Source organism: Arachis duranensis, chromosome 9 (genome assembly GCF_000817695.3).
Source record: "Arachis duranensis cultivar V14167 chromosome 9, aradu.V14167.gnm2.J7QH, whole genome shotgun sequence".
NCBI classification, from domain to species: Eukaryota; Viridiplantae; Streptophyta; class Magnoliopsida; order Fabales; family Fabaceae; genus Arachis; species Arachis duranensis.
This window is the reverse complement of record NC_029780.3, coordinates 40,624,072-40,646,372: the sequence shown is the minus strand read 5'-3', so window position 1 is coordinate 40,646,372 and position 22,301 is coordinate 40,624,072. Positions and strand designations below refer to the sequence as shown.

The window sequence follows — 22,301 nt, the reverse complement described above, 5'->3', positions numbered from 1 at the left end:
TACGCACATATCTGTGCGTACGCACAAGTCCTTGCGCGTGACCTCATTAATGAAGCACGTGGCTTGCAATTTTTGGGACTCTTTGGCCCAATTTTGGAAGTGCTGAAGCCATTTTGGAGTGCTATATGAAGGGAACTCCAAAACATATCAAGGCATTAGCTTAGGAGAGCTCACTTTTAGATAGAAAAACATAATTAGGAGTAGGAGTAGTGTAGAGTAGTTTTCTCTCAATCCTCTCTTAGGGTATACTAAAATCTCATTGTAGCATTCTATAGTTTCAATTTTGGTCTTGGATTTTACTTATCTCATTGTAAGTACTCTTTAATTTCCTCTTTAATTTCACTACTCTTGCTACTTTTTCTTCTACTTCAAGTTACTTGTTAATATATGCAATTTTGATTTCTTGAAGGTTTGGTTGGTGAATTTTGTCTTTTATGATTTTTATTTGCTTGATTGCAAGTTTATTGTTGATTTTGTGAATAGTTTTTTTCTATATTTTTCATTTTTCTTTGCAAATTCTTATGTTTTGCTTTTATGCCAACTAAGTGTTTGTGAAAATGCCAACTATAGATTTTGAGTAGATTTTCATACCTTAACTTGGGAAATGAGTTCCTAAGATACTAGAGTTATAATGTTCGACATTTAGTGGTAATTCTTGGGTAGTTAGTTGGCTCTTGTTTCCATTGACACTAGCTTTTTACTAAGAAATTAGTAAGTTAGCTAGGACTTTTGGATTAAGGTCAATTATGCTTGCTTGACTTATTCCTCGATGTTAGGGGTTGACAAAGTGAGATTGACTCATCATAGTTATCATAGCTGTGGTTATGGTAATGATAGGATTCCTTAATTCTCATTCCCAAGTCAAGGCTCTTTTTATGCATTTACCGCATTTTCACTAAGTTTTGATCTTGTTTCCTTTTAATTGCATTAATTCCCTTTTTTATCGTTTCTTAGTTCTTGTATTGCTTATTTCTTTTAATCTTTCGTTCCTTGATTCAAAATTCCCTTTTCTTCAAAACCAAAAGTGTAACATCTTAATTGCATTGTCCGAAGGAGACGATCCAGGACTTAAAACTCGGTTTTTATTGGTTTCTGTTGTGACAAACAAAGTTAAACTTTGATCAGGAGTTAGTTGTTGGTTTGGACTATACTTGCGACGAAGAAATTCTATTGAGGAATTCGAAAGCAACATTAATTCTCACATCAGATACTGTGGAAATTGTCCTTAATTGTATGGATCTGGATATAGCTCTTTGAGAGGAGAAACCCACTTTCACTCGAAAAATTTTCAATGAGGTTAAAATAGAAAAGTGGGAGGGATCCAATCGAATGAGTTTCATGATTATGAAATGCTCAATTCTTAAGATGTTTCGGGACTCAGTTACTGAGAATACAGATACCAAAATATTCCTAAAAGATGTTGAAAAATTCTTTGCTAAGAATAAAAAAGCGAAAGTAAGTAACCTTTTGAGCAAATTTGTCTCCATGATATATAAAGATAAAGGGAATATAAGGGAGTACATTATGGAAATGTCTTATCTTGCTTCTAAATTGAAAGCACTAAAGTTAGAGTTGTTTGAGAATTTACTCATGCATTTTATTTTGATCTCTCTTTCTGCATACTTTAGGCAATTCAATGTGAGTTATAACACTCTAAAGAATACTTGGTCCTTATATGAGCTTATATCTCACTGTGTACAACAAGAAGAAGAGAGGCTACAGCGAGATAAGATTAAAAAGTGCTTATGTGGTTTCATCTTCTTAGTATAAAAGAAAGCATGATACTACTACGAATACACCTTCTCAGCAGAAAAAAACTAAGAAACAGGATCATGCTTCAACCTATTTTTTTTGGCAAAAAGATTAGACACATAAAGAAGTATTGTACTAAATATGCCACTTGCATTGCTGTGCAAAAAAGGGTATGATTTTTACTTTCATTTATTCTGAGGCTAATTGAAGTTATGCACCTATTAATACTTGGTGGATAGATTCTGCTGCTACTACTCATGTAAGTGTTACTATGAAGGATTGCTTGTGGAGCCGACCGCCAAGTGATGCTGAAAGATATATCTATGTAGTAGACGGTAATATAGTTGCAGTAGAAGCTATATGAACTTTTAGATTACGTTCTACAAGTAGATTTTACTTGAATTTGTTTGAGACATTTTATGCACCATCGTTTAGACATAATTTAGTTTCTATTTATTGTTTGGACAAATCAGATTATTTTTGTTCGTTCGAAAATAATATGTTAAAAAAGAAAAGTTAATTTTAATTTTAAAAATCAAATTTTGAATTAATTAGGTTTAAACATAATTTTGAATTTTTTTATTTTTGTCGCAAACGCTCTTTTTGTAATCCTGTGCCACCGCCGCAGCTGCTGTCTCATTACTTGTTTCTTATCAATTGATTCAAATGTTTATTTTACTATGTATGTGGATGGTTGAGAGAAGGTTATCATCAGTGTAGAATTTCTTCTCAATAAAAAAATTATTTCGTTGCAAGTATAGTTCCAAACCGACAAACAACCCTAAATCAAAGTTTAATTTTGGTTGTCACAAGTTCAACCCAATAAAAATAACCGAGAAAATTAGTCTCGGGTCATTCTCCCTAGGAATTATAATCGAGTGCTCAATTATTGGTTAAAATTTTCACTGGGTTGGGTTGATGATAAGACAAAAAATTAAAAAGGCAAGAATTTAAATGACAATAAAGTAAAGAAAACAATTAAAGATAACAACTACTAAAAAAAGGCATTCATGGCAAGTATTGAAAATCTAGATTTTTTATCATAGTCATTAATCATAAGACAATAATTAACAATATCTAATCCTATTTCGGTATCTCCAACACCGGGAGAAAATCAAATAAGACTTGTTAATCTCAATCCATAAGTAGCATCAATGAAAACAAGATCAACTAACAACTCTAGATCACCAATCTAAATTGGGTATTAATGACTCAAGATTGCCTAATTTCTCTTTCCAAGCCAAGAATGCTAAAAAACTACTCTAAACCTAAGCCAAACATTTTGTCAAATACTTGGAAGGCTTAAAAGGAAAGCATGGTAAAAGGGCAAGAATAATAAAATCTAAAGCTACCAAATGTAAGAAAATAATAATAACAATTCAAACAAACAACAAGAAACATAAAAACACATCTATTGCATTAAAAAAAATGAAAATTAACAAGAGTTCATAAAACTAAAAGTGACATAAAAAGAAAAATTAAAGCAATAGAACAAGGAAAGGTAAAAGAAACTAGATGAAAACAAGAATTGAAACCTAAATCTAAGAGACAATTAAACTAAAAACCTTAATTTCTAGAGAGAAAAGGAAGCTTCTCTCTCTAAAAAACTATCTTAAAATATGGTTCTAACCTATACTAATTGCTACCCCCTTGATCCTTCTTAAATTTGGCCTTTAATAACTTCAGAAATGAGTTAGATTTGGGCTTGGATGGTTCAAAAACTGCCCTCAGCTTGTTGCCTTTAATGAGATCACGTGATGCCTGTAAGACCCAGAACTTTTGATAAGGTTTATTATAAACTAATTTCAAATTATATTACTTATCTATAACTTTAATTTCAAAAATTTTTTTACTAAAAATAATTAAAACAAGTTTTGATTAACTAAGTTTGAAATAAATTAAGATTCTTATCCAATTTTATAATTATTGATTTATTTTCTATATTTAAATTATAACGACAACAGTTATGTAATCATAAGAATTTTATATGATTTTGGGTTAAATGATTAATATTTTATAATTTAATACTTATATTTTGACCAATAAAAAAATTAATTATATCATCTCTAATTTTTGAATTTGAGCACTTAATTGAAAATATTTTGCGAAATTGATGAACAAATAAAATTTTAAACATAATTATTGTTGGATTAAAAAATTATTTCTAATTTTTATATTATGCCTATTTTTATTTGAAATTACCAAATTTTCCTAAAATTAAATTTTACCCAAATCCTAATTTTCAATACGTCGTCACCGCGAGGAGCATCACGCCACTGCTGTTGTCCGTGCCATCGCCGTCGCCACTGGTCCAGCATGGAGCCGCCGTCAAAATTGAGTCACGGAGAGAGATGGCTCGCAAGTGAGGGGTGGTCATGGGCTTGGAGCTGCCGGGCCTTCGTCGCTGTCGTCCAACGTGAAGCCAGCTACTGTCGTTGCTTCTCTCAGTCGTCCCTGCTGCCGCCGTGCCGTCGAGGAGGGGGCCGTCGGGTCGCACAGAGTGAGAGAGGGAGAAAGCACAGGAGCAGAGGAGAGAGAGGAGAGACCTGCGCTGGCCACCGTCGCTTCTGCCGCTCGGAACCCTGCTGCCGTCATCGGAAGACTCTGTCGGTAAGGGTCTTGTTATTAGTTTTGGTCCTTTTTTTAATTCTGGGAATAATATTGTCACTAAATGTTGTTGCAGCCGCCGTCTAGGTCGCGTGGAGGGAGGAAGAGCCACTGGGTGACGCCGCACCTTGCCTCCACCGCCCTATCGCCAAAAACCACCACTGAATCCTCTGTATTGGTAAGCGTTTCTGATTTGAAAGGCCTTTTGTCGCTGCTCTGTATACTTATGCTGAGGCGTTGCGGTGTTATATATCATATGGTTGCGTATCCGTGCTTGCATTCCGTGCTCAAAGTTTGCAGCTATCTTGTTTTGTCTTTTCAGTAAGTATTTCTGTTTCGAAAATTCCCGTGTTAGTGTTCTGTACGTGTATTTAAGCCCTTGCGATATTAATGTTCCTAGGATTTAGTAACCAGAGTTGCTTATTGTGATTTATAGATGTTTATGCTGTTGCAAAAGTGTGTGGGGTTGTGCTTTGAAGCTGCCGTTGATTTTGGGTTGAAGCTAAAGGACATTTGTGAGGCGTTTGGGATATGGTTTTGCATATCGAGGTAGGGGCCTTTTTAGAAAAGCATATTTTATAAATTGGAATTATTATATATGGATATTATGTGGTAAAAATGTATCCTTGAGTGATTGTATAAGTGTTATGTAATGTTGGTTGTCATGGATGAATATCAATGCTTGGTTGATTTGATTATTATTTGGTTTGTGAAACGGACGGTTTTGAAGTGTTTCTTTAAAGTCGCTTCTTTAAAGTTTTGAAATCAAGCTTAATTTGTTGAAAACTGATTTGAGTTTGATTTGGCTTTCCTGAAATATGAAAAATGGGATTTACCTTTGGATTCAGTTGGATTTTGAGCTGATTTGGTTTTGGACCCTTTAAACAGGGTTATGGAATGGTTTGGATGGGACCTGGAAAGGGTGACAAAGTCCAAGTTTTAGCGGAGGTGCTGCCAAAATTCCGATGGGATCCGAGGCTTTATCAAAATATCATTTGGAAAATTATGAGCTTAAGACTTTTACTATGTTACTTAAATCATTTAAGAAAGTTATGAATTATGTTTTGAAACGAATTATCAAAAATAGAATTATGACTTGGCTTTGTTTTCTAAGAAAAATATCATGTTTGGGTGGGAGTTGTTTGGAAGAGTTTTTGCTTTAAAGCTGTTTCAAAGGTGAAAAGGTTTATATAATTGAATTTAATTTAAAGATTTTTACTTAAAAGGGTTTTAGTGACTTTGAAAGGACTTGGTTTTCGATTGATAAATTCTCATTTTTCTTTGACATTTTAAGAAAGGTTTAAGTATCCTTAGATTTCTGGTTTAGGAAAAACTAAAATGATTTACGAGTCGTTGAAAATGTTTCAGATTTTAATATGGGGTTGAGATTGGTTTGGTTTAAGTACAAGAAATGGTTTTGAAAATATGGGTGGACTAATTAATTACACGACTCGATTTGGCTTAGATCTCTATTTTATTCCTCACATCAGGAATCCAAGGTTTTAAGGATTTTAAACGAATTGGAGGAAATGAATTATGTTATTCTCCCCTAAAGACTTAAGACTCTGTTGAGGAACCTTTGTCACCAAATCCTGCTTTAGTATGAATGATTTTGAGTCTCTCAGAAAAGACTTTTGATTTCGTGTAGTTTTTAAAATATTATGGAAAGATGTTGAGGAATGTGACTTTCTTTTAAAAAGAGAAATATACGTTTGAAGAAAAGTGGCTAGTGAGCCTGTAATGATTATGAGAAATCGGGAGTTTAAAGTTAAGGTTGGAAGGAATTGATTTTGATTTCGAAGTAAAAAGATTTGAGAAAAAGTTATTTATGGCTTAAACGATGATTATATGTTTGATGATGTTAGATGGTGGAAGTGCTGTTATGCTATGAGCCGGATGACTGTATATAATAATGAAATATGGTTGTTTGTGGAATATGTTATGAGCCGGATGGCTAAGATGAATATGAATGAGAATTGACTTGATAAAGTGATTGTTGCACTTCCAACTATCTGAGATATGAGTTTTCCTGGGTGAAGGCAGTGGCTAGCCACCACGTGCTCCAGGTTGAGACTCGATACTCTGTTGACACTATGCCGTAAGTGTGACCAGACACTGTGAAAGTTTCAGATGAGCTCGTCCCCGTGGATAAGCACCAGTGTGGGTGTTGTATATATATATATTGGTAATTATGATTGTGGATAACTCGAGTTGGGGATGCGCGACAGAGGGACAGTCCAATGGTTAGCTACCAGGATTTGTCGAGTTGGCTTTATAACCGACAGATGAGACTCATCAACCATTAGGACAGGCATGCATCATATGCATTTATGTGACATTGTTTGGGCGTGCATATTGTACTTGGTTTGCCTATGTGATTAATTATATTTAATTGCTATTTGCTCTACTTGAAATAACCCTTTGTCTGTGCTTGAACATTCCTACTTGTATTTGTAACTAATAAATTGGTTGGATTGTGGTGGATGGTCTGTTGTTTGGATTGTTTGAGCCTAGGGCCGTAGTTGATTAAAAGGTGGGCCAAAGGCCGTGTTTGATTTGTGTTTTTGGTCTAGGAAAGTATGAAAAACTAAATTGATTTAAGATAGACTTAATGAACCTATGCTTAGAATATCTTGGTCATTTATACTGTCTAGGAAAGACTTTTCGAAGGGCTTTTGGATTTTGAAGAATTGACAATTGTCCCTTTCAGAAATCATTTCGGAAATTTGATATTAAATCTTTGGTTTGAAAAGATGTATAAGGTGGTTATTAATCACTGTAACGATTTTATCTCGTGTATCCTATTATAGTAATTCTGCGACCCTATAGTGAGAACCCTTTCGAGGATGATGTTCTCATTCCCCTACAGGTCTTCTCTTTTTCAGGTTACGGACGACGAAGTTTAGAAGAGCTTATTTCTTTTCTGTTAGACGATATTTTTGTATTGTTTTAGTATTTATGTTTCGCTCACCTTTAACTTTGCAAGTTTTGTAAGAGGGATAGGATTTTGATATGAGATGCTTGTAAATTAATATGTATATGTAAATATATATGTAGTTCTTGTGAGTATTGTAATTTATATTGTAAGCATGAATGTATGTTTTTGAAATATTCGGTTTAAGTTTTAAACAGACTCATATTTTATTATTAAATATTATAAGAATCGTTGTAATACCCGAACTATTAGAGTGGCATGGCCGGAAGCGTGACATTTTGATAGTTAGGGTGTTACAACGCCTTTCACGGGTACGCATGGGTCACACGTGCGCGTCGCCTGGAAAATTTCCTTCCCACGCGTACGCGTAGGCCATGTACACGCGTTGCCATAAACTCTTCAAATGCTCATTTCTTCATGAATTCTCCACTTTGCATGCTTTTCTTTTCACTTCTTCCACTCAATCCTTGCCTTATGAGCCTGAAATCACTCAAGAAACATATCAAGGCATCGAATGGAATTAAAGTGAATTAAAATTAGCGATTTAAAGGCCTAAAAAGCATGTTTTCACTCTAAAGTAGATTTAAGCACAAATTTAGAAGGATATCACAAAACCATGCTATTCATTGAATAAATGTGAGATAAGTTGACAAAATCCACTAAATTCAACACAAGATAAAGCACAAAATTAGGGTTTATCAATGGTTCTTTTCATTCTAAAGTAGATGTTTATTTGTATATACCATTGGTATTTTACTTAATTTGCTTGATTCTGTATGCACATGCTCTGCAGGATGTTCATTTTACTATGTATGCAGAGGTTTTTTTCACTGGGATGTGGATGTTCATTATTAAACACTTGTCAAAGAAAAATTCCAGCTTCTTCTCCCTCCAATATATAATTTGAAAAAAAGAACAAGTACGCAATGACAAACCGAGTCGGGCTTGGCTGCTGAAGATGTGCGGCAGGGAGAACAATTGGCACTGAGGCTGTGGCAGTGACCACGCTAGGTAGGGACGCGGCGTTGGGGAGGACGCTGGGCAAAAGTACGTCGGGGCAGCAGCGGAATAGAAAAGGAGAAGGCATGGCTTCGTTGCGGTGACGGTGGACGAATGCGACACTGAGATGCTTTATGCCAGTGACAATTAGCGGTGTCACAAGGGAGGAGGCAATGAGCATTGTCACAGCGGCTATGACGGTGGAATGGTTGTGCTGAAATTAGGGTTGCAGGTGTAGCCCGTCGTTTACGTTGTTCACAATTCTCGTTGTCTTCCTAGTTGAAATGAGTGGGAGTAGAATTTTTACATTTTTATGAATACTTTTTTATTTTTTATTTTAAAAGAATTTATTTTGAAAGTTAGATATTAAAATTTGAAATAAATTAAAAAATTATTTTTAAACAAGTTTTCAAAAACAAATTAAATATTTTTGAAAACACACACAACAAATGCATTTTAAACTATTGAAATTTTATTGTATTTAGATTACTGGATATCACTCATCACAACGATACAATTTAGGAGATGCAAAGAACATGAGTGAGGTCGAGGAGGGAAGCTTCTAAAAGATCGGGACCTCAATAATGAAGACTAAAGATCTGTGATCCGAAACGCAGATAAGACGAATGTGATGGCAAGGGATGATATGATGTGACAAAGATGAACATAAGGGGAGCAGATATGGAGGGGGAGAGAGAGGCTAGAAGTCGTGATATTGACGTTGGGAGATGTGGCTAAGGGAGGTTGCGATGACGACAGCGATATTAGATTTTAATGTAGAGAGAGAAAAGAGAAAGCAAATTTAGGGATGAATGGGGCTCGGATATGGCCACAATTTGGATCCGATCCATACTAAAATCATCGGATCGGATTGGATCAAATATCCGCAGTTTTTCAGCTTGAATCCAATCCGATCTGCATATTTGCGGACCGGATTGGATTGGATCGGATATTAGATATATACTCAAAATATAAAAATATTTTTAAAAGTTTATTTTATTAAAAAAATATCAATAAAATTTATTTTTTATATTCTTTTAAATATGTTTACTCTTAAAATAATATTAAACATATTTTTCTTAAATAATAAATTAAAATAATACAACATATATGATCATTATTAATTGAAATAAAAACATAAAAAAATATTAACTTATTTATTCCTTTATTTTTGCGGATATGCGGATATGAGAATACTTACACAAAATCTGTAATCCGATTTTATTAGCATGTGGATCTGATCCGATCCGATCCCACAGTCTCGCGGATCAGATCCATATCCGTAATTTTTAAATTGGATTCGAATAAATACCGCGGATATGCAGATTGAATCTAATATATGAACACCTCTAGCAAAGATTTAAGAGGCTAAATTTTTTAGATATTGGAAAAAAATGTTGATATGCATATGTATGAGTTCATTATGCGTTTTTACAGATTTAGAGAACCATAGTGCAAACTAACAAATTGTCGGTAGCGATTTGCACGTTGGACAAAAAAAATTTGGAAAGAGGAAATTGCCCTTGACTGTTTGTGGACGTCGGGTTCCTTTTAATAAAATCGGTATCTGCGATTTCATTTTGTGGAAATTAAAAATAATTTTTAAAATCAAAACGTGGGGCGATATCTAAACACGATAAAGAAAAAAGTTGCACGTAAAACAAAATGCTAAGAGCAATCTGACAATCTCTATTGACGATTTGGACAATGCTGTGGAAATTTTCTAAAAAAATAATAAAGTTGAGTTTAAATAACGAATATTATCTCTAAAATTACTATAAAAATGATAGTAATTATCCATACATAATACTAAATTTAATAAAATTATTTACTAAAAAAATTAATCATAAATTTTAGTAACTTTCAGTTTTTTATTCCTAAAGATTTTACAAAACAAAATAAAAATTACAATAAATTTAAAGCTAATTACATATATTTTGTAACATATAATTTATTAACTTACATTAACATGTATACTAATTATTCATACATAAATTATTACAACTAAAAAATTATTCTAAAAATTATACTAATTGTTCATACATTTTACTAAAATTTAATAAAAATATTTTTTAAAAAATATTAATTATAAATTTTAATATTTTACACTTAGTAATCAATCGATCCTACGCAAATTTACATTTATCAACTAAAAAATTTGCTATAAGTATCAAATTAGCACCAAACAAAATTACTAAATATAACAAAAATCTTTCGGTAAATTTAAAGCTAATCACATACATTTTATTACTGATCTTGTCTGCAAAATAGATTGGCTTCAACTATCTGGTGTTAGCCGAGCTATATCCTCGGAGGTTGAACATCCAACTCTTGAATCCGAGCTTTTTCCTTGTATTGTGGTGTCAGAGCACGAGCAATGAAGAGGAGGAGGAATGTACCTGCAAAGGCACTCCAAAACTTAAGTCAGTATATTGTCTTGTTCGAACTTACTCGAGAGATACTTTACCTTTCTTTATATAATGGGTTTTCTTCGTCCGTTGCGTCCTTGGTCGTAACATCGGTTTTGGAACGGTCAATAATGCCATTGATTACTAAGCCGTTTATACATTAGTTATAATAAAATGTTGATGTTACCGAGCTATGGCTCATAAAATCTGAGTTGTAACGGGTGATAATGAGTTATAGCTCATATTGATGACGGTTATGAGGCCGAATTATAACTCGTATTAATGACGACCGTATCACAGCCCCCAAGCTTAACCTGAGGAGAGGTTTTTTAATGAAGTAGGTTGAGCTTCGTGATGAGTTATAAGTCGGTTGAGAGGGTTGCTGAGTGAGCCCCCAATTCAACATACTTCATTAAAAGAAGTTTATTATTTGTGACGTGGGGAGTTGTGTCCCATTTTTTATTGAGGAGAGAGAAATATTAGTAATTATATTAAAGGTTTGTTGGTTTCCAATGTTCCATTCGTCATTTGATGTAACTGAGGGAGTGGTTTTATCATCTGGAACATTTTTTCGTCTTTGGGATTATTAATTCTGCTGATTGGAGTCATACCTTGATATTTTTGGCGTTTTGATTTTCTGCTTCTTTGTGAAGAATGAGTAAGAGAGGTATGGTTTTGTCTCTCTGCTTCTGATTTCCTTCTTCATTCTTCTCTGTTTCTGTTTGCATTCTAGTTTTTGTTTTTTAATGGGTTTTGAAAAGGAGAAAAAGGATAAGATAGACTGGTCCTATGACTGGGTTGGGGAGGATGTGAAGTCTTGAGTCTCCTTGTTCCGTAATAAGGCTGCTGTGAAAGAGGTGAATGTAGCAAAGTTAGTAAGGGTTGGCTCTGGAGTTCAAGTTGAGTTGTTGCCATGTAGTGTTGATGATAGGGTTTATCACCGGGGAGGGGGGTTCGAGTTTTTCTACATGAACAACTGTGTTCTTGAAGAGCTAAGAGTGAGGTTGCCATTTACAGATTTTGAGTGTCAGGTTTTAAAACAGTTAAATTGCGCTCCATCACAGCTTCATCCTAATGGGTGGGCGTTCCTTCGTTCTTTTGAAATCCTGATGAAATTTCTTGAGAAGTGCCATCTGTTTATCTGTTCTTTTCTTTATTTCAAGCCAAGGGGATGTGGAAGGGTGGTTGGATAAATTTCAATAGCACCCCAAGGTTTGGTATTTTTAGGCTGTATAAATCCTCTTTTAAGGATTTTAAGGAAATGTATTTCAAAGTTAGAGGCTTGGAAAAAGATTTCCCTTTTTACATTGATGAAAATCTGGCTGAGAAGTTTCCATTATTTTGGTGCTCGAAACCTCAAAATATACTCGGACCGGAGGTTATATCTCCGAGAAATGTTTGTTTGATTGAGTTCCTGGTTGAAAATATTGATCGTAAAGATCTAATTTCGATGTGTGAGTTGCTGAAGTGGGAAGAGGATAAAGATGCTGTTTTAGAGTATTTGGGTGAGTTTTGGGATTTTCTCTGATGTGTGTGTTATTCTTCTATGGATGCCTAACATGTTGTGTTTTTTGCAGGTGGTAAATATCCAGGTGTTTCAGCTGCGTCTTTGAGGTCCTGTTTTAAGAACAAAAATTTGGAGAAGGAAGTGTCATCTTCTAACCCTGAAAAAGTGGCTGTGACTGGAGAAGTCACTCAACCTCCTCGGGGTCAGACGAAAGTGATTTTGAAGAAGAGGAAGTCGGACGCGGTTGAAGTGTCCGAAGATTCTGGTCAAAAGGAAGAAGGGGTTCCTTTGGAAGAAATACAGGCTTTTATGGGTAATCATAAGAAGCTTCATGAAATTTCCGAACAAAGTGAGTGCTTTTCTGTGTGGAAAAAGGAGTATCCTTACATGGCTGTGGTGGACGAGTACTGCCAATCCTCGGCTGATGTTTCTCTTGCAAATGAGGTCAGTGACATGGTGATTAGACAGTACATGCAGGTAGTAGCCGACCTTGTTTATACTGTTGTTGTTTTGGGAAAATGTATATAATTCTTCTTATTATTTTTTCTAGGTTGTTGGCTTGCGTCTGGCCAGTCTTGGGCGTAGCCAAGAGTTGAAGCATAAGAAAGTTTCAGTAGAAAAAGGTGCGGTTTCTCTGTTAAAAGGAGAATTGAGTAAGAGCAAAAGTGTTGTTGCCGAGCTACAGACTCGGTTAACTGATACTGAGAAGTTGTTAAAGGAGACGAAAGACAGTTATGCTAAGGATGTGTAGGATTTGAAGAAAAAGGAAAGTGATTTGGCGAGCATGGAATCTCACCTAGTTGAGGTCACTGCTCAACTTAAAGAGATTGAGAAGAAGAAAACCGATGAAATTCTGGACTCTTTTGTCGAGGGGTTTGAAAGAGCATGCTTATAGTAAGGTTTTTGGCACCAGAGATTGATTTGTTCGAGATGGACCCTGGGAAAATCGTTCGTGATGGCCAGATGATCGAGGATGATGGTGATGCTGAAGATCAGGCTGATAATGTGCAGTATGCTGAGTTATTTTGTTATAGAGAATTTCATACGCGTGTTGAATATTTTGCTGTTTTGCATATGTAATAGCTAGTAGTTTGTGACGCTTTTGAACTTTTATTGCGTTTAATGGTATTGCTTTTTTATTTAAGAAAAAGCTGTGTTTGATTGATCAGAAATTAATTTGGGAATATTTCATTTTTGTTTGATATGACTGCCGAGTATTGGCAGGTTGTAACCAGACGAGTCATCGTCCGACCTATATGGATAATAGATAGAGTTGTATTTGACTGACAATATAATTCGCATAGTTGTTGGTTAAATAGAACGAGATAATTTTTATTTCTCATCTTTGATAAATTGGTAAACCTTTGAATACAAAGGTACAGGTAGGCTAGCCTCGTTAAAACGTCTCCAAGCAAAATCCTTTGGGATAAAATCTTGGTAGTAGGAAAAAGAGTACAAGGCTGTCCCTGACTTTTAACTATAAAATTTCTTTAGGGAGGAAACATTCCAAGTATTAGGCAGAATTTTACCCTCTATTGATTCTAGTTTGTACGCTCCATTGCCGAGTACTTCATCTATTTGGTATGGACCATCCCAGTTTTCTGCAAGCTTCCCATGTGATGGTGGTTTTCGAGCAGTGTATGTCTTATGAAGTATTAGGTCCCTTTTCACAAATGATTTGCTTTTTACCGTTTTGTTGTATTGGCGAGCTAGTGCGTGCTGTGCCGCACGTTGTCGTAATGTGTCGATGTCTCTTATCTCTTCAATGATATCAAGTTCGGATCTCCAAGCGTCTTCTTGATTGACGAGCTGTGTTCTGATTGAGCTCTAGGAGATCTCCAATGATATCATAGCTTCCGAGCCATATACTAGTCTGAATGGTGTTTCTTTTGTTGATGATTGTGGGGTTGTATTGTACCCCCAAAGGACTTCAGGTATTAGCTCGGCCCAGAGTCCCTTGGCGTCATCTAGCTTCTTCTTCAATGCATGTAAGATTACCTTATTTGCGGCCTCGGCTAGTCCATTCATTTGAGGTGTTCAACTGAGGTGAAATGTTGCCTGATTTTAAGGTTCTGCAAAAAAGACTGAAATTTCTGATCTGTAAACTAGCGACCATTGTCAGTTGTGATATGGTTAGGAATCCCAAAACGGAAAATAATATTTTTCCAAACGAAAGAAATGATTTGTTGGGATGTGATTCTTGCCAAAGGTTGGGCTTCCACCCATTTTGAGAAGTAATCGATTCCGACTATGAGAAATTTTACCTGGCCCGGTGCCGTGGGGAACGGACCGAGTATATCTAACCCCCATTGGTTGAAAGGCCAACTGATAACAGAGTGATGCAGTTCCTCGGCGGGAATGTGTATCAGTAGTGCATGTTTTTGGAAATTGTTGCAGGTCCAGATTTTCTGTTGGCTATCATGGTGTAAAGTCGGTCAGAAGAAACCTGCGCAGAGGACTTTTGATGTTAAGCTCTGAGCACCAGTGTGTGTTCCACAGATTCCCTCATGTGCCTCAGATAATGCTATGTCAGATTCGGGCTTGTTGAGGCATTTTAGCAATAGGCGAGTGTATCCTCGTCTGTATAGAGTTCCGTTGAGTAATGTGAAGTAAGATGCTTGTCTTCGGAATTTTTTTGTATTTTCGACCTCTGCTTGTATATGACCTGTTTGTAAATATTGTATGAAGTCGTTCCTCCAATCTTTTTCATGTGTAACACTTAACACATTTGTTAGAGTAACACTTGGAGATGTTATGGTGAATTGATGCAGTGTCGATAAGTCGGATTGTGTGCTGCCGAGCTTAGATAAAATGTCAGCCCTTTGGTTTTGTTCTCGTGGTATATGTTGTATTTTAAATTTGGAGAACTTTGAAGTTAATTTTTTAACTAATAGCAGATATTTAGATAGAAGAGGATCCTTTACCTGAAAAAGGTCGTTTACCTGCTGTACTACTAGTAAAGAGTCACAGTATACCTTTATGGCCGATATTTGGAGATCCAAGCAAAGTCGGAGTCCGGCGAGTAGTGCTTCATATTCGGACTGGTTGTTGCTGGCTTTGAATGCTAAGTGTAAGGAATGTTCCAGTATAAAGCCATCTTCGGCCTCTAGACGGATTCCAGCTCCACATCCCTTGTTATTTAAGGAGCCATCCACATATAAAGTCCATTGCTTCATGTGGTTCTCTTCTGATGGTATTGTAAGCTCGGCAATGAAATCGGCCAAGAATTGGGACTTAATAGGTCCTCGGGATTGATACCTGATGTCAAACTCGGACAATTTGATTGCCCATTTTATAAGTCTGCCTGCAATTTCTGGTTTGTGTAATACCTGTCTTAATGGATGATCTGTTCTGACGTAGACTATATGGCTCTGGAAATAAGGTCGGAGTCGTCGCGCCGAGAATATTAGAGCTAAAGCGAGCTTCTCTATCCTCAGATAGTTGAGCTCAGCGTGTTGGAGGATTTTGCTAACAAAATATATCAGATGTTGAACTTTGTTCCTTTCTATAACAAGAGCCAAGCTTATCCCCCAATCAGTAACTGATAAATATAAAAACAAATCCTCCCCTTGGAGAGGCTTTTGTAGGATCGGCGGTTGTGAGAGAGTTGTTTTTAATTTGGTGAAAGCTCTCTCACAGTCGTCGTTCCATTGAAATTTGGTTTTCTTTTTTATTGTTTGGAAAAAGGGAATAGATGTTGAAGCTAGGCATGGAACAAATCTCGATAAGGCAGCAAGTCTTCCTGTAAGGCGTTGAACTTCTTTAACTGTCTTTGGGCTTGCCATATCCAGAACTGCTCGGTATTTTTCTGGATTTGCCTCAATTCCTCTGCGTGTTAGTAAAAATCCCAGAAACTTACCCACTTGAACGGAGAATGCACATTTCTTGGGGTTGAGGCGCATGTTGTAGCGGCGTATCTCACCAAATATTTCTGTTAAATCGTCGATATGGTTTTCCCCGATCTTTGTCTTGGTGACCATGTCATCGACATATACTTCGATGTTTCTGCCGATCTGCTTGGCGAAGACATTGTCCATAAGACGTTGATAAGTTGCACCTGCATTCTTTAATCCAAATGGCATAACGTTATAACAGTAGTTGCCAAAATCAGTGATAAATGTCATTTTGCTTTGATCGGAGGGGTGCATGAGTATTTGATTATACGCCGAATATGCATCCATAAAACTTAAGGTAGCATATCCTGAGGCGTTATCTACTAAAGAGTCTATGGATGGTAAAGGATAGGAATCTTTTGGGCATGCTTTGTTTAAGTCAGTGAAGTCGACGCACATGCGCCACTTACCGTTTTGTTTTCTTACCATTACCACATTGGCCAGCCAGGTAGTAAATCTGATTTCTTTGATAAATTCTGCGTTGATGAGCTTTTGTGTTTCTTCTAAGGACGCCCGTTTCTTTTCTTTGCCGAGTTTTCTTTTCTTCTACTGTACTGGTCGGGCTGACGAGTTTATAGCTAGTTTGTGGGTGATGATTTGTGGGTCGATGCTGGGCATGTCTGAAGGTGTCCATGCAAATAGGTCGGCTTGCTCTTGTAGGAAGGTAGTGATGTTCTTTAGTTCTAATGTGCTCATTGACGTACCTACATAAGTAAGTTTGTTAGGATCGTTATTAAAATATACTTTTTGTAAGTCGTCGGATGGTTTAGGGCGTTCAAGAAAGTCAGCTCTTGGATCTAGGTCGGCGAGTACGTGGCTGTTGGTTGTAAGGTCGACATTGTTGACTTGTTGCCTGGAACAATTTTGGAGTTTCATGCTGATGTTGTAACACTGGCGTGCCTCTTTATGATCTCCGTGGATTGTTACTACATGGTCGTCCTGCAGAGGAAACTTAACACACAGATAAAATGTAGAGACAATTGCGCCAAACTTGTTTAAAAAAGGTCGGCCAAGTATAAGATTATACAGGCTAAAGCAATCGATTACTAAATATTGAATGTCATTTGTTTTTGAAAGAGGATGCTCACCCAATGTGGTTTGTAACCACACTGAACCCAATATTGGAACTCGCTCCCCTGAAAATCCAACCAGGTCGCCTCCTGTTGACTGGAGTATGTTGTCGCTGAGCTTCATTTTTTGGAACGTAGAGTAGAACAAAATGTCGGCGCTGCTTCCGGGATCTAGGAGTACTTTCCTTACCAACAAGTCCCCCAGTTGAAGAGTGATGACCACGGGATCGTGTAAGTTTTGTATGCTCAAATCGAAGTCAGCGTGTGTAAAAGTTACTTGTGGTGGAGGATTTGTCGTTTTAGCTTCTTGTTGTGGCCCATTCACCGAGCATATTGCTCGGAATGATCTTTTTCTAGCCGAATTTGAGGATCATCCACTTGCGTATCCTCCTGAAATACGATTAATTATACCTCGAGGTTTCTCGTATTGGCTTGAAGGTGCCTTTTCTTTTCCTCGGTTTTGTTGTTCGGACGAATCGTTGGTTGTTGAAGGTATGATGCGCTTTTGCATGTGACCCCCAATGTATTTGTCAAGGTGTCCTTGTCTAGCTAGGCGTTCCAGAAGGTCCTTGGCCACCATACAGTCGTCAGTGTTGTGGCCGTGTTTCTGGTGGAAAGCACAATATTTAGACTTGTCCACGTTCTTTGTATCTTGATAGGTACCGGCCTTTCTTGATGGCTTGATGAGCTTTGAATTTAAGATATCTCTAATTATGTCCTCTCGCTTAGTATTGAACTGCGTATAGGAATCAAATTGAGGGGTTAGTTTAAAATTTTTCTTTGTGCTTAGGGCCTTATCTTCATCTCGGTAGTTTGTCTTCTCAGATTTTCGAGTTTGTCTGAGTTCTTCGATATCAATTTGGCCTTTTGCTTTCTCGCAAAACTCTGAAAGGGTCCTCGGCTTGGCTACTGCGATGGTCTCCTGGAATTTTCCAGGGCGAAGTCCGCTTTTAATTGCGTGTAGGTGAACCTCGGGGTGGAGGTCAGGTATACTGATGGCAACTTTGGTGAAGCGGGTCATATAGTCCTTCAAGCTTTCGTTTGGTCCCTGTTTGATCGTATTCAGATAATCGGAGTCGTGCAGGTAAATCGCGCATCCAGCAAAGTGTTCTTCAAATAGCTTCTCCAGCTGCTGAAATCGCGAAATAGAACCTGCAGGCAAAGCACACAACCAATCAAGTGCAGGACCGTCTAAGTAATTTGGAAAATAACGGAATAAAACAGTATCTGATGCACCGTTGACGATCATTATTGATCGGAACTTTTTGAGAAATTTCTTCGGGTCTCCGAGCCCATCATAAGGTGTGAGGGTTAGTGGCAGGGTGAATCTCTTCGGCAATTCGAAGTTCATCACTTCTTCTGTGAAGGGTCCTACAAGTTCGTCGGACTCTTCCTTTTCATCTTCAGGTTGAACCTCCTTGGTTCGGATAGTCTCCGAGACATGAGAGGGTTGGGAATGGTGCTCATTATCTTCTGGTTGCTGGTGATGAGTGTCGTTATGTTCTATCTAAGCATGGTTCAGTTCAGCGATTTGAGCAGCCATTATTTAGTTTTCGTCGGCCATTCGTTGATTAGCTTGTTGTAGCTCAGCCACCATCCGCATAAGTTCGGATAGTGAAGGAGGTGGTACGTCAGCCATGGGTGTAAGAGAAGGTAATGGGACCAAAAGAAAGAATCGATTTCCTCGGCCCCACGGTGGGCGCCAATTGATCTTGCCTGCGAAATAGATTGGCTTCAACTATCTGGTGTTAGCCAAGCTATATCCTCGGAGGCTGAACGTCCAACTCTTGAATCCGAGTTTTTTCCTTGTGTTGTGGTGTGAGAGCACGAGCAATGAAGAGGAGGAGGAGTGTACCTACAAAGGCACTCTAAAGCTTAAGTCAGTATATTGTCTTATTCGAACTTACTCGAGAGATACTTTACCTTGGTTTTCTTCGTCCGTTGCATCTTTGGTCGTAACGTCGGTTTTGGAACGGTCAATAATGCCATTGATTACTAAGCCGTTTATACGTCGATTATGATAAAATGTTGATGTTATCGAGCTGTGGCTCATAAAATCCGAATTGTAACGGGTGATAATGAGTTATAACTCATACTGATAACGGTTATGAGGCCGAGTTATAACTCGTATTAATGACGACCATATCAATTACATATATTACTAAATGATTTAGCCTAAATATAAAACTAACCCAACAACAAAATTATTTAATTTTCCTAACCATATTTCTAAATATATTAAAAAAATTAAAGTACATTTTCAACTAATCACATACATTTTTTTATTATATCTAATTAGATATAATGCAATATAACAGACAATAGTTACATTACTGAATGCAATAACATTTTACTATAATATTCCTATACTTTAACTTATACGACTATACAACTAAATTATTTCTTAACAATAATATAACAAATAATAGTCTATAAACTACGCTAACAAACATCTAACCAAAATAATATTAAAAAGAATAATTTACATATTTAAGATTATGTAAATATTCAATAATATATTTTTTGAATTTAGTAAGATTATGGACTACCATTTTTTTTGTCGTTAGTTTTGTGCATTTTTCTTTTTCGTTCACTGTTTTTTGATAAGAAAATTTACTCATGAAATGTATAACACGACTCGTACTTTATGTGAAGTTGGAAACAGAGTGCGTGACACGTGTATTAATGTATTAAATTCATATGTTAAGTGTGACCTTTGATTTATTCGAAATAGTAAATATATAATTTTAAATTTGCCATTAATTTTGGAGAAAAAACATAAATATACATAGTGTGTTGGGTAATTTTTAAATGCTCATTTTGTGTTGGGTAAATTTTTAAATGCTCATTTTGTTTAAAATGGACCGCCAATTGAGCCTTTGGTTCTTGCAAGAATTTTTGTTTTTCTTCAAAAGTTAAATGTTAAAAAAGTTATTTGTTCGTGAGCAATGTTGGATTTGCACAAAAAAAATTATACACAAATTTTAAGGTGATTTTCTAAAAAGTTAATATTGTATATAATTTTTTAAATATAATTTAATATTATTAAAAAACAGTAGACAAATAAATGCATTACTGTTTAAAATTAACCAAAATAAACATAACTAAAATTAAATAATTTTTAAAAGTTATAAACGATTTTTCTTTTTCATAACATACAGAAATCTTTTTATTAAATATTAAAATATAAAAAAGTACATAGAATATATAATTACTAACATTTTTATTTTGTAATTATATTACGTGAATATAAGTATTTTAAAATTACATCGATTTTATCCTGACATTATAGATTATGGCACAAAAAATATATAGAATCAAACTACTTTACAAAAAGATTATAAAGGACAAAAGTCACCATTGACTAAAAAAATCAGGGTCTTCATATATAAAAAATTAAATAATAAAATTTTTAGTTATTATTTTCATGTGAAAGAGTTTAATTTATTACTAATAATTAATTTTAATATTCATTATCTAAAATTTGAAACGATTTAACTTATATACTTTTGATTAGATGTATGTTAAGTTTGTTGCACAAATAAAAATAATTAACTTTTATGCTTGTGATTTAAAAATAACATTTTTTCTCTCTATGTATATAAAATATAATTAGATATTAGAATAAAAAAATTATATTTATAGTTATAAAATTAACCCATCGACTAAGAAGATCATGGTCTCTGTAGATAAAAAATCAGATAATAAAATTTTTAGTTATTAATTTCATGTGAAAGAGTTTGATTTATTACTAATAATTAATTTTAATATCCATTTTGTAAAATTTGAAACGATTTAACTTGTATACTTTTGATTAGGTGTTAATTCTATTTCACAAATAGAAATAATTAATTTTTATGCTTGCTATTTAAAAATAATATTTTTTCTCTCTATGTATATAAAAATATAATTAGATATTAGTATAAAAAAATTAAAAAATTATATTGATAGTTATAAAATTAACTCAAATTTTTTTTAAACAATTAGATCTTGATTTTAACTTTTAATCATAATATTAGTATTCTCTCCAAATTATATTTAATAAATATTTGAAATAAAGAAAAAGAAAATATATATTAAAAAGATAAGCAGCAAAAATTTAAAACTAAACAAAAAGACTAAAAAAATATGTATATAATAATAATTATAATTTTATTTGAATTATATTCTTTTGTTAATTTTATTTTTTGTTAAACAAAAAGATAGAAAAAATAGAGAATGAAAGAAAAGAGAGAGAAAGATAAAGATGAAGACTGAGAGAGAGAAACTGCTAATTTTAAAAGAAAAAATTTTATTTTAATTATAATGAAAAATATCGGATGACATGTTTTGATTTCTCAAATTACTAATATAAAATATAAATTATAAATTATATATAGAGTAGAAAGAGTAGGGAAAAATAGAAAAAGAGAAAAAGAGAAAAAGATAGATAAAAGAATTTAGGAAGTGAATTTATTAATTTTGGAGAAAAATATTTCTTTTCAATTTTAACAAGAGAATGTCACGTGACACATTTGGTTATTAAATTAGATAATAAATTATATATAGAGTGAGAAGGGTGGAGAGAAATAGAAAAAATGGAGAGAGGTAGATGACAGAATTTAGGAAAGAAATTTATTATGTTTGAAGGAGAAGATTTAATTTCGATTGTAATGAAAAAATGACATGTGACACATTTTGGTTGTAAAATTAGTACTTTAATTTTAAAGAAAAAAATTTTATTTTAATTGCAATAAAAAAGTGATATGTGACACATTTTAGTTGTAAAATTAGTAAGAAGGAGAATAAAATTCTTTAATTTAAAAAAATTAATTTTAATTATAATAAAAAATAATATGTGACATATTTTAATTATAAAATTAGTAATATATAATACATACGACTAATATTAATTTAAAAAATACTAATATTATTGTAGACAATTGACAAGTCAATTAATTTCTTATGTTACACATGCGGTCTAAAATGCATTAGCGAAGTCAAGGGCATGTTAATTATTATAGGAATTGTAACTAGTAATTGTCCACTTCTTTGAATAGTTTTTAGAAAGATTATATTAACTAACATTTATCATATGTTAAATTTAATTTAAAAATATTTATATTTATGTAAGAAAATATTTTTATTGAA

The 22,301-nt window shown here is 34.6% G+C and overlaps 2 protein-coding genes across 5 annotated transcripts; one reads left to right on the top strand and one right to left on the bottom strand.

Moving 5' to 3' along the window:
• Positions 1-4,006: 4,006 nt before the first annotated feature.
• On the top strand, positions 4,007-7,465 carry LOC107495138 (uncharacterized). 4 transcript variants are annotated; one of them, XR_008002549.1, is made up of 5 exons: positions 4,007-4,362; positions 4,436-4,537; positions 4,653-4,680; positions 4,796-4,908; positions 7,229-7,460. XR_008002549.1 is itself a non-coding variant. In XM_052253870.1 (4 exons), exons 1-4 carry the CDS (start codon positions 4,069-4,071, stop codon positions 5,300-5,302), a joined length of 564 nt encoding a protein of 187 aa, XP_052109830.1. In that variant the 5' UTR covers positions 4,007-4,068; the 3' UTR covers positions 5,303-7,465. The 4 variants fall into 4 exon arrangements, 3 of the variants coding, with proteins under 3 accessions (XP_052109830.1, XP_052109831.1, XP_052109829.1); XM_052253870.1 differs by lacking the exon at positions 4,653-4,680 and having other exon boundaries at positions 5,248-7,465; XM_052253871.1 differs by lacking the exon at positions 4,653-4,680.
• Positions 7,466-17,541: 10,076 nt separating this feature from the next.
• LOC107495256 (uncharacterized) lies at positions 17,542-18,810 on the bottom strand. The gene is made up of 2 exons (XM_016116368.1): positions 18,766-18,810; positions 17,542-18,678 (listed from the first exon to the last, which is right to left on the bottom strand). The coding sequence occupies exons 1-2, from the start codon at positions 18,808-18,810 to the stop codon at positions 17,542-17,544; spliced, it is 1,182 nt and encodes a 393-aa protein (XP_015971854.1).
• Positions 18,811-22,301: the final 3,491 nt, after the last annotated feature.

Excerpts from the sequence above, each read along its gene's own strand:
- LOC107495138 (XM_052253869.1), top strand. The coding sequence starts at position 4,069 with ATGGAGCCGCCGTCAAAATTGAGTCACGGAGAGAGATGGCTCGCAAGT. Across the intron at positions 4,363-4,435 it reads GTCATCGGAAGACTCTGTCG|CCGCCGTCTAGGTCGCGTGG; the intron begins GTAAGGGTCTTG and ends ATGTTGTTGCAG. Across the intron at positions 4,681-4,795 it reads TATCTTGTTTTGTCTTTTCA|ATGTTTATGCTGTTGCAAAA; the intron begins GTAAGTATTTCT and ends TGTGATTTATAG.
- LOC107495256 (XM_016116368.1), bottom strand. The coding sequence starts at position 18,810 with ATGGCTGACGTACCACCTCCTTCACTATCCGAACTTATGCGGATG. Across the intron at positions 18,679-18,765 it reads TATCCGAACTTATGCGGATG|ATAGAACATAACGACACTCA; the intron begins GTGGCTGAGCTA and ends AACCATGCTTAG.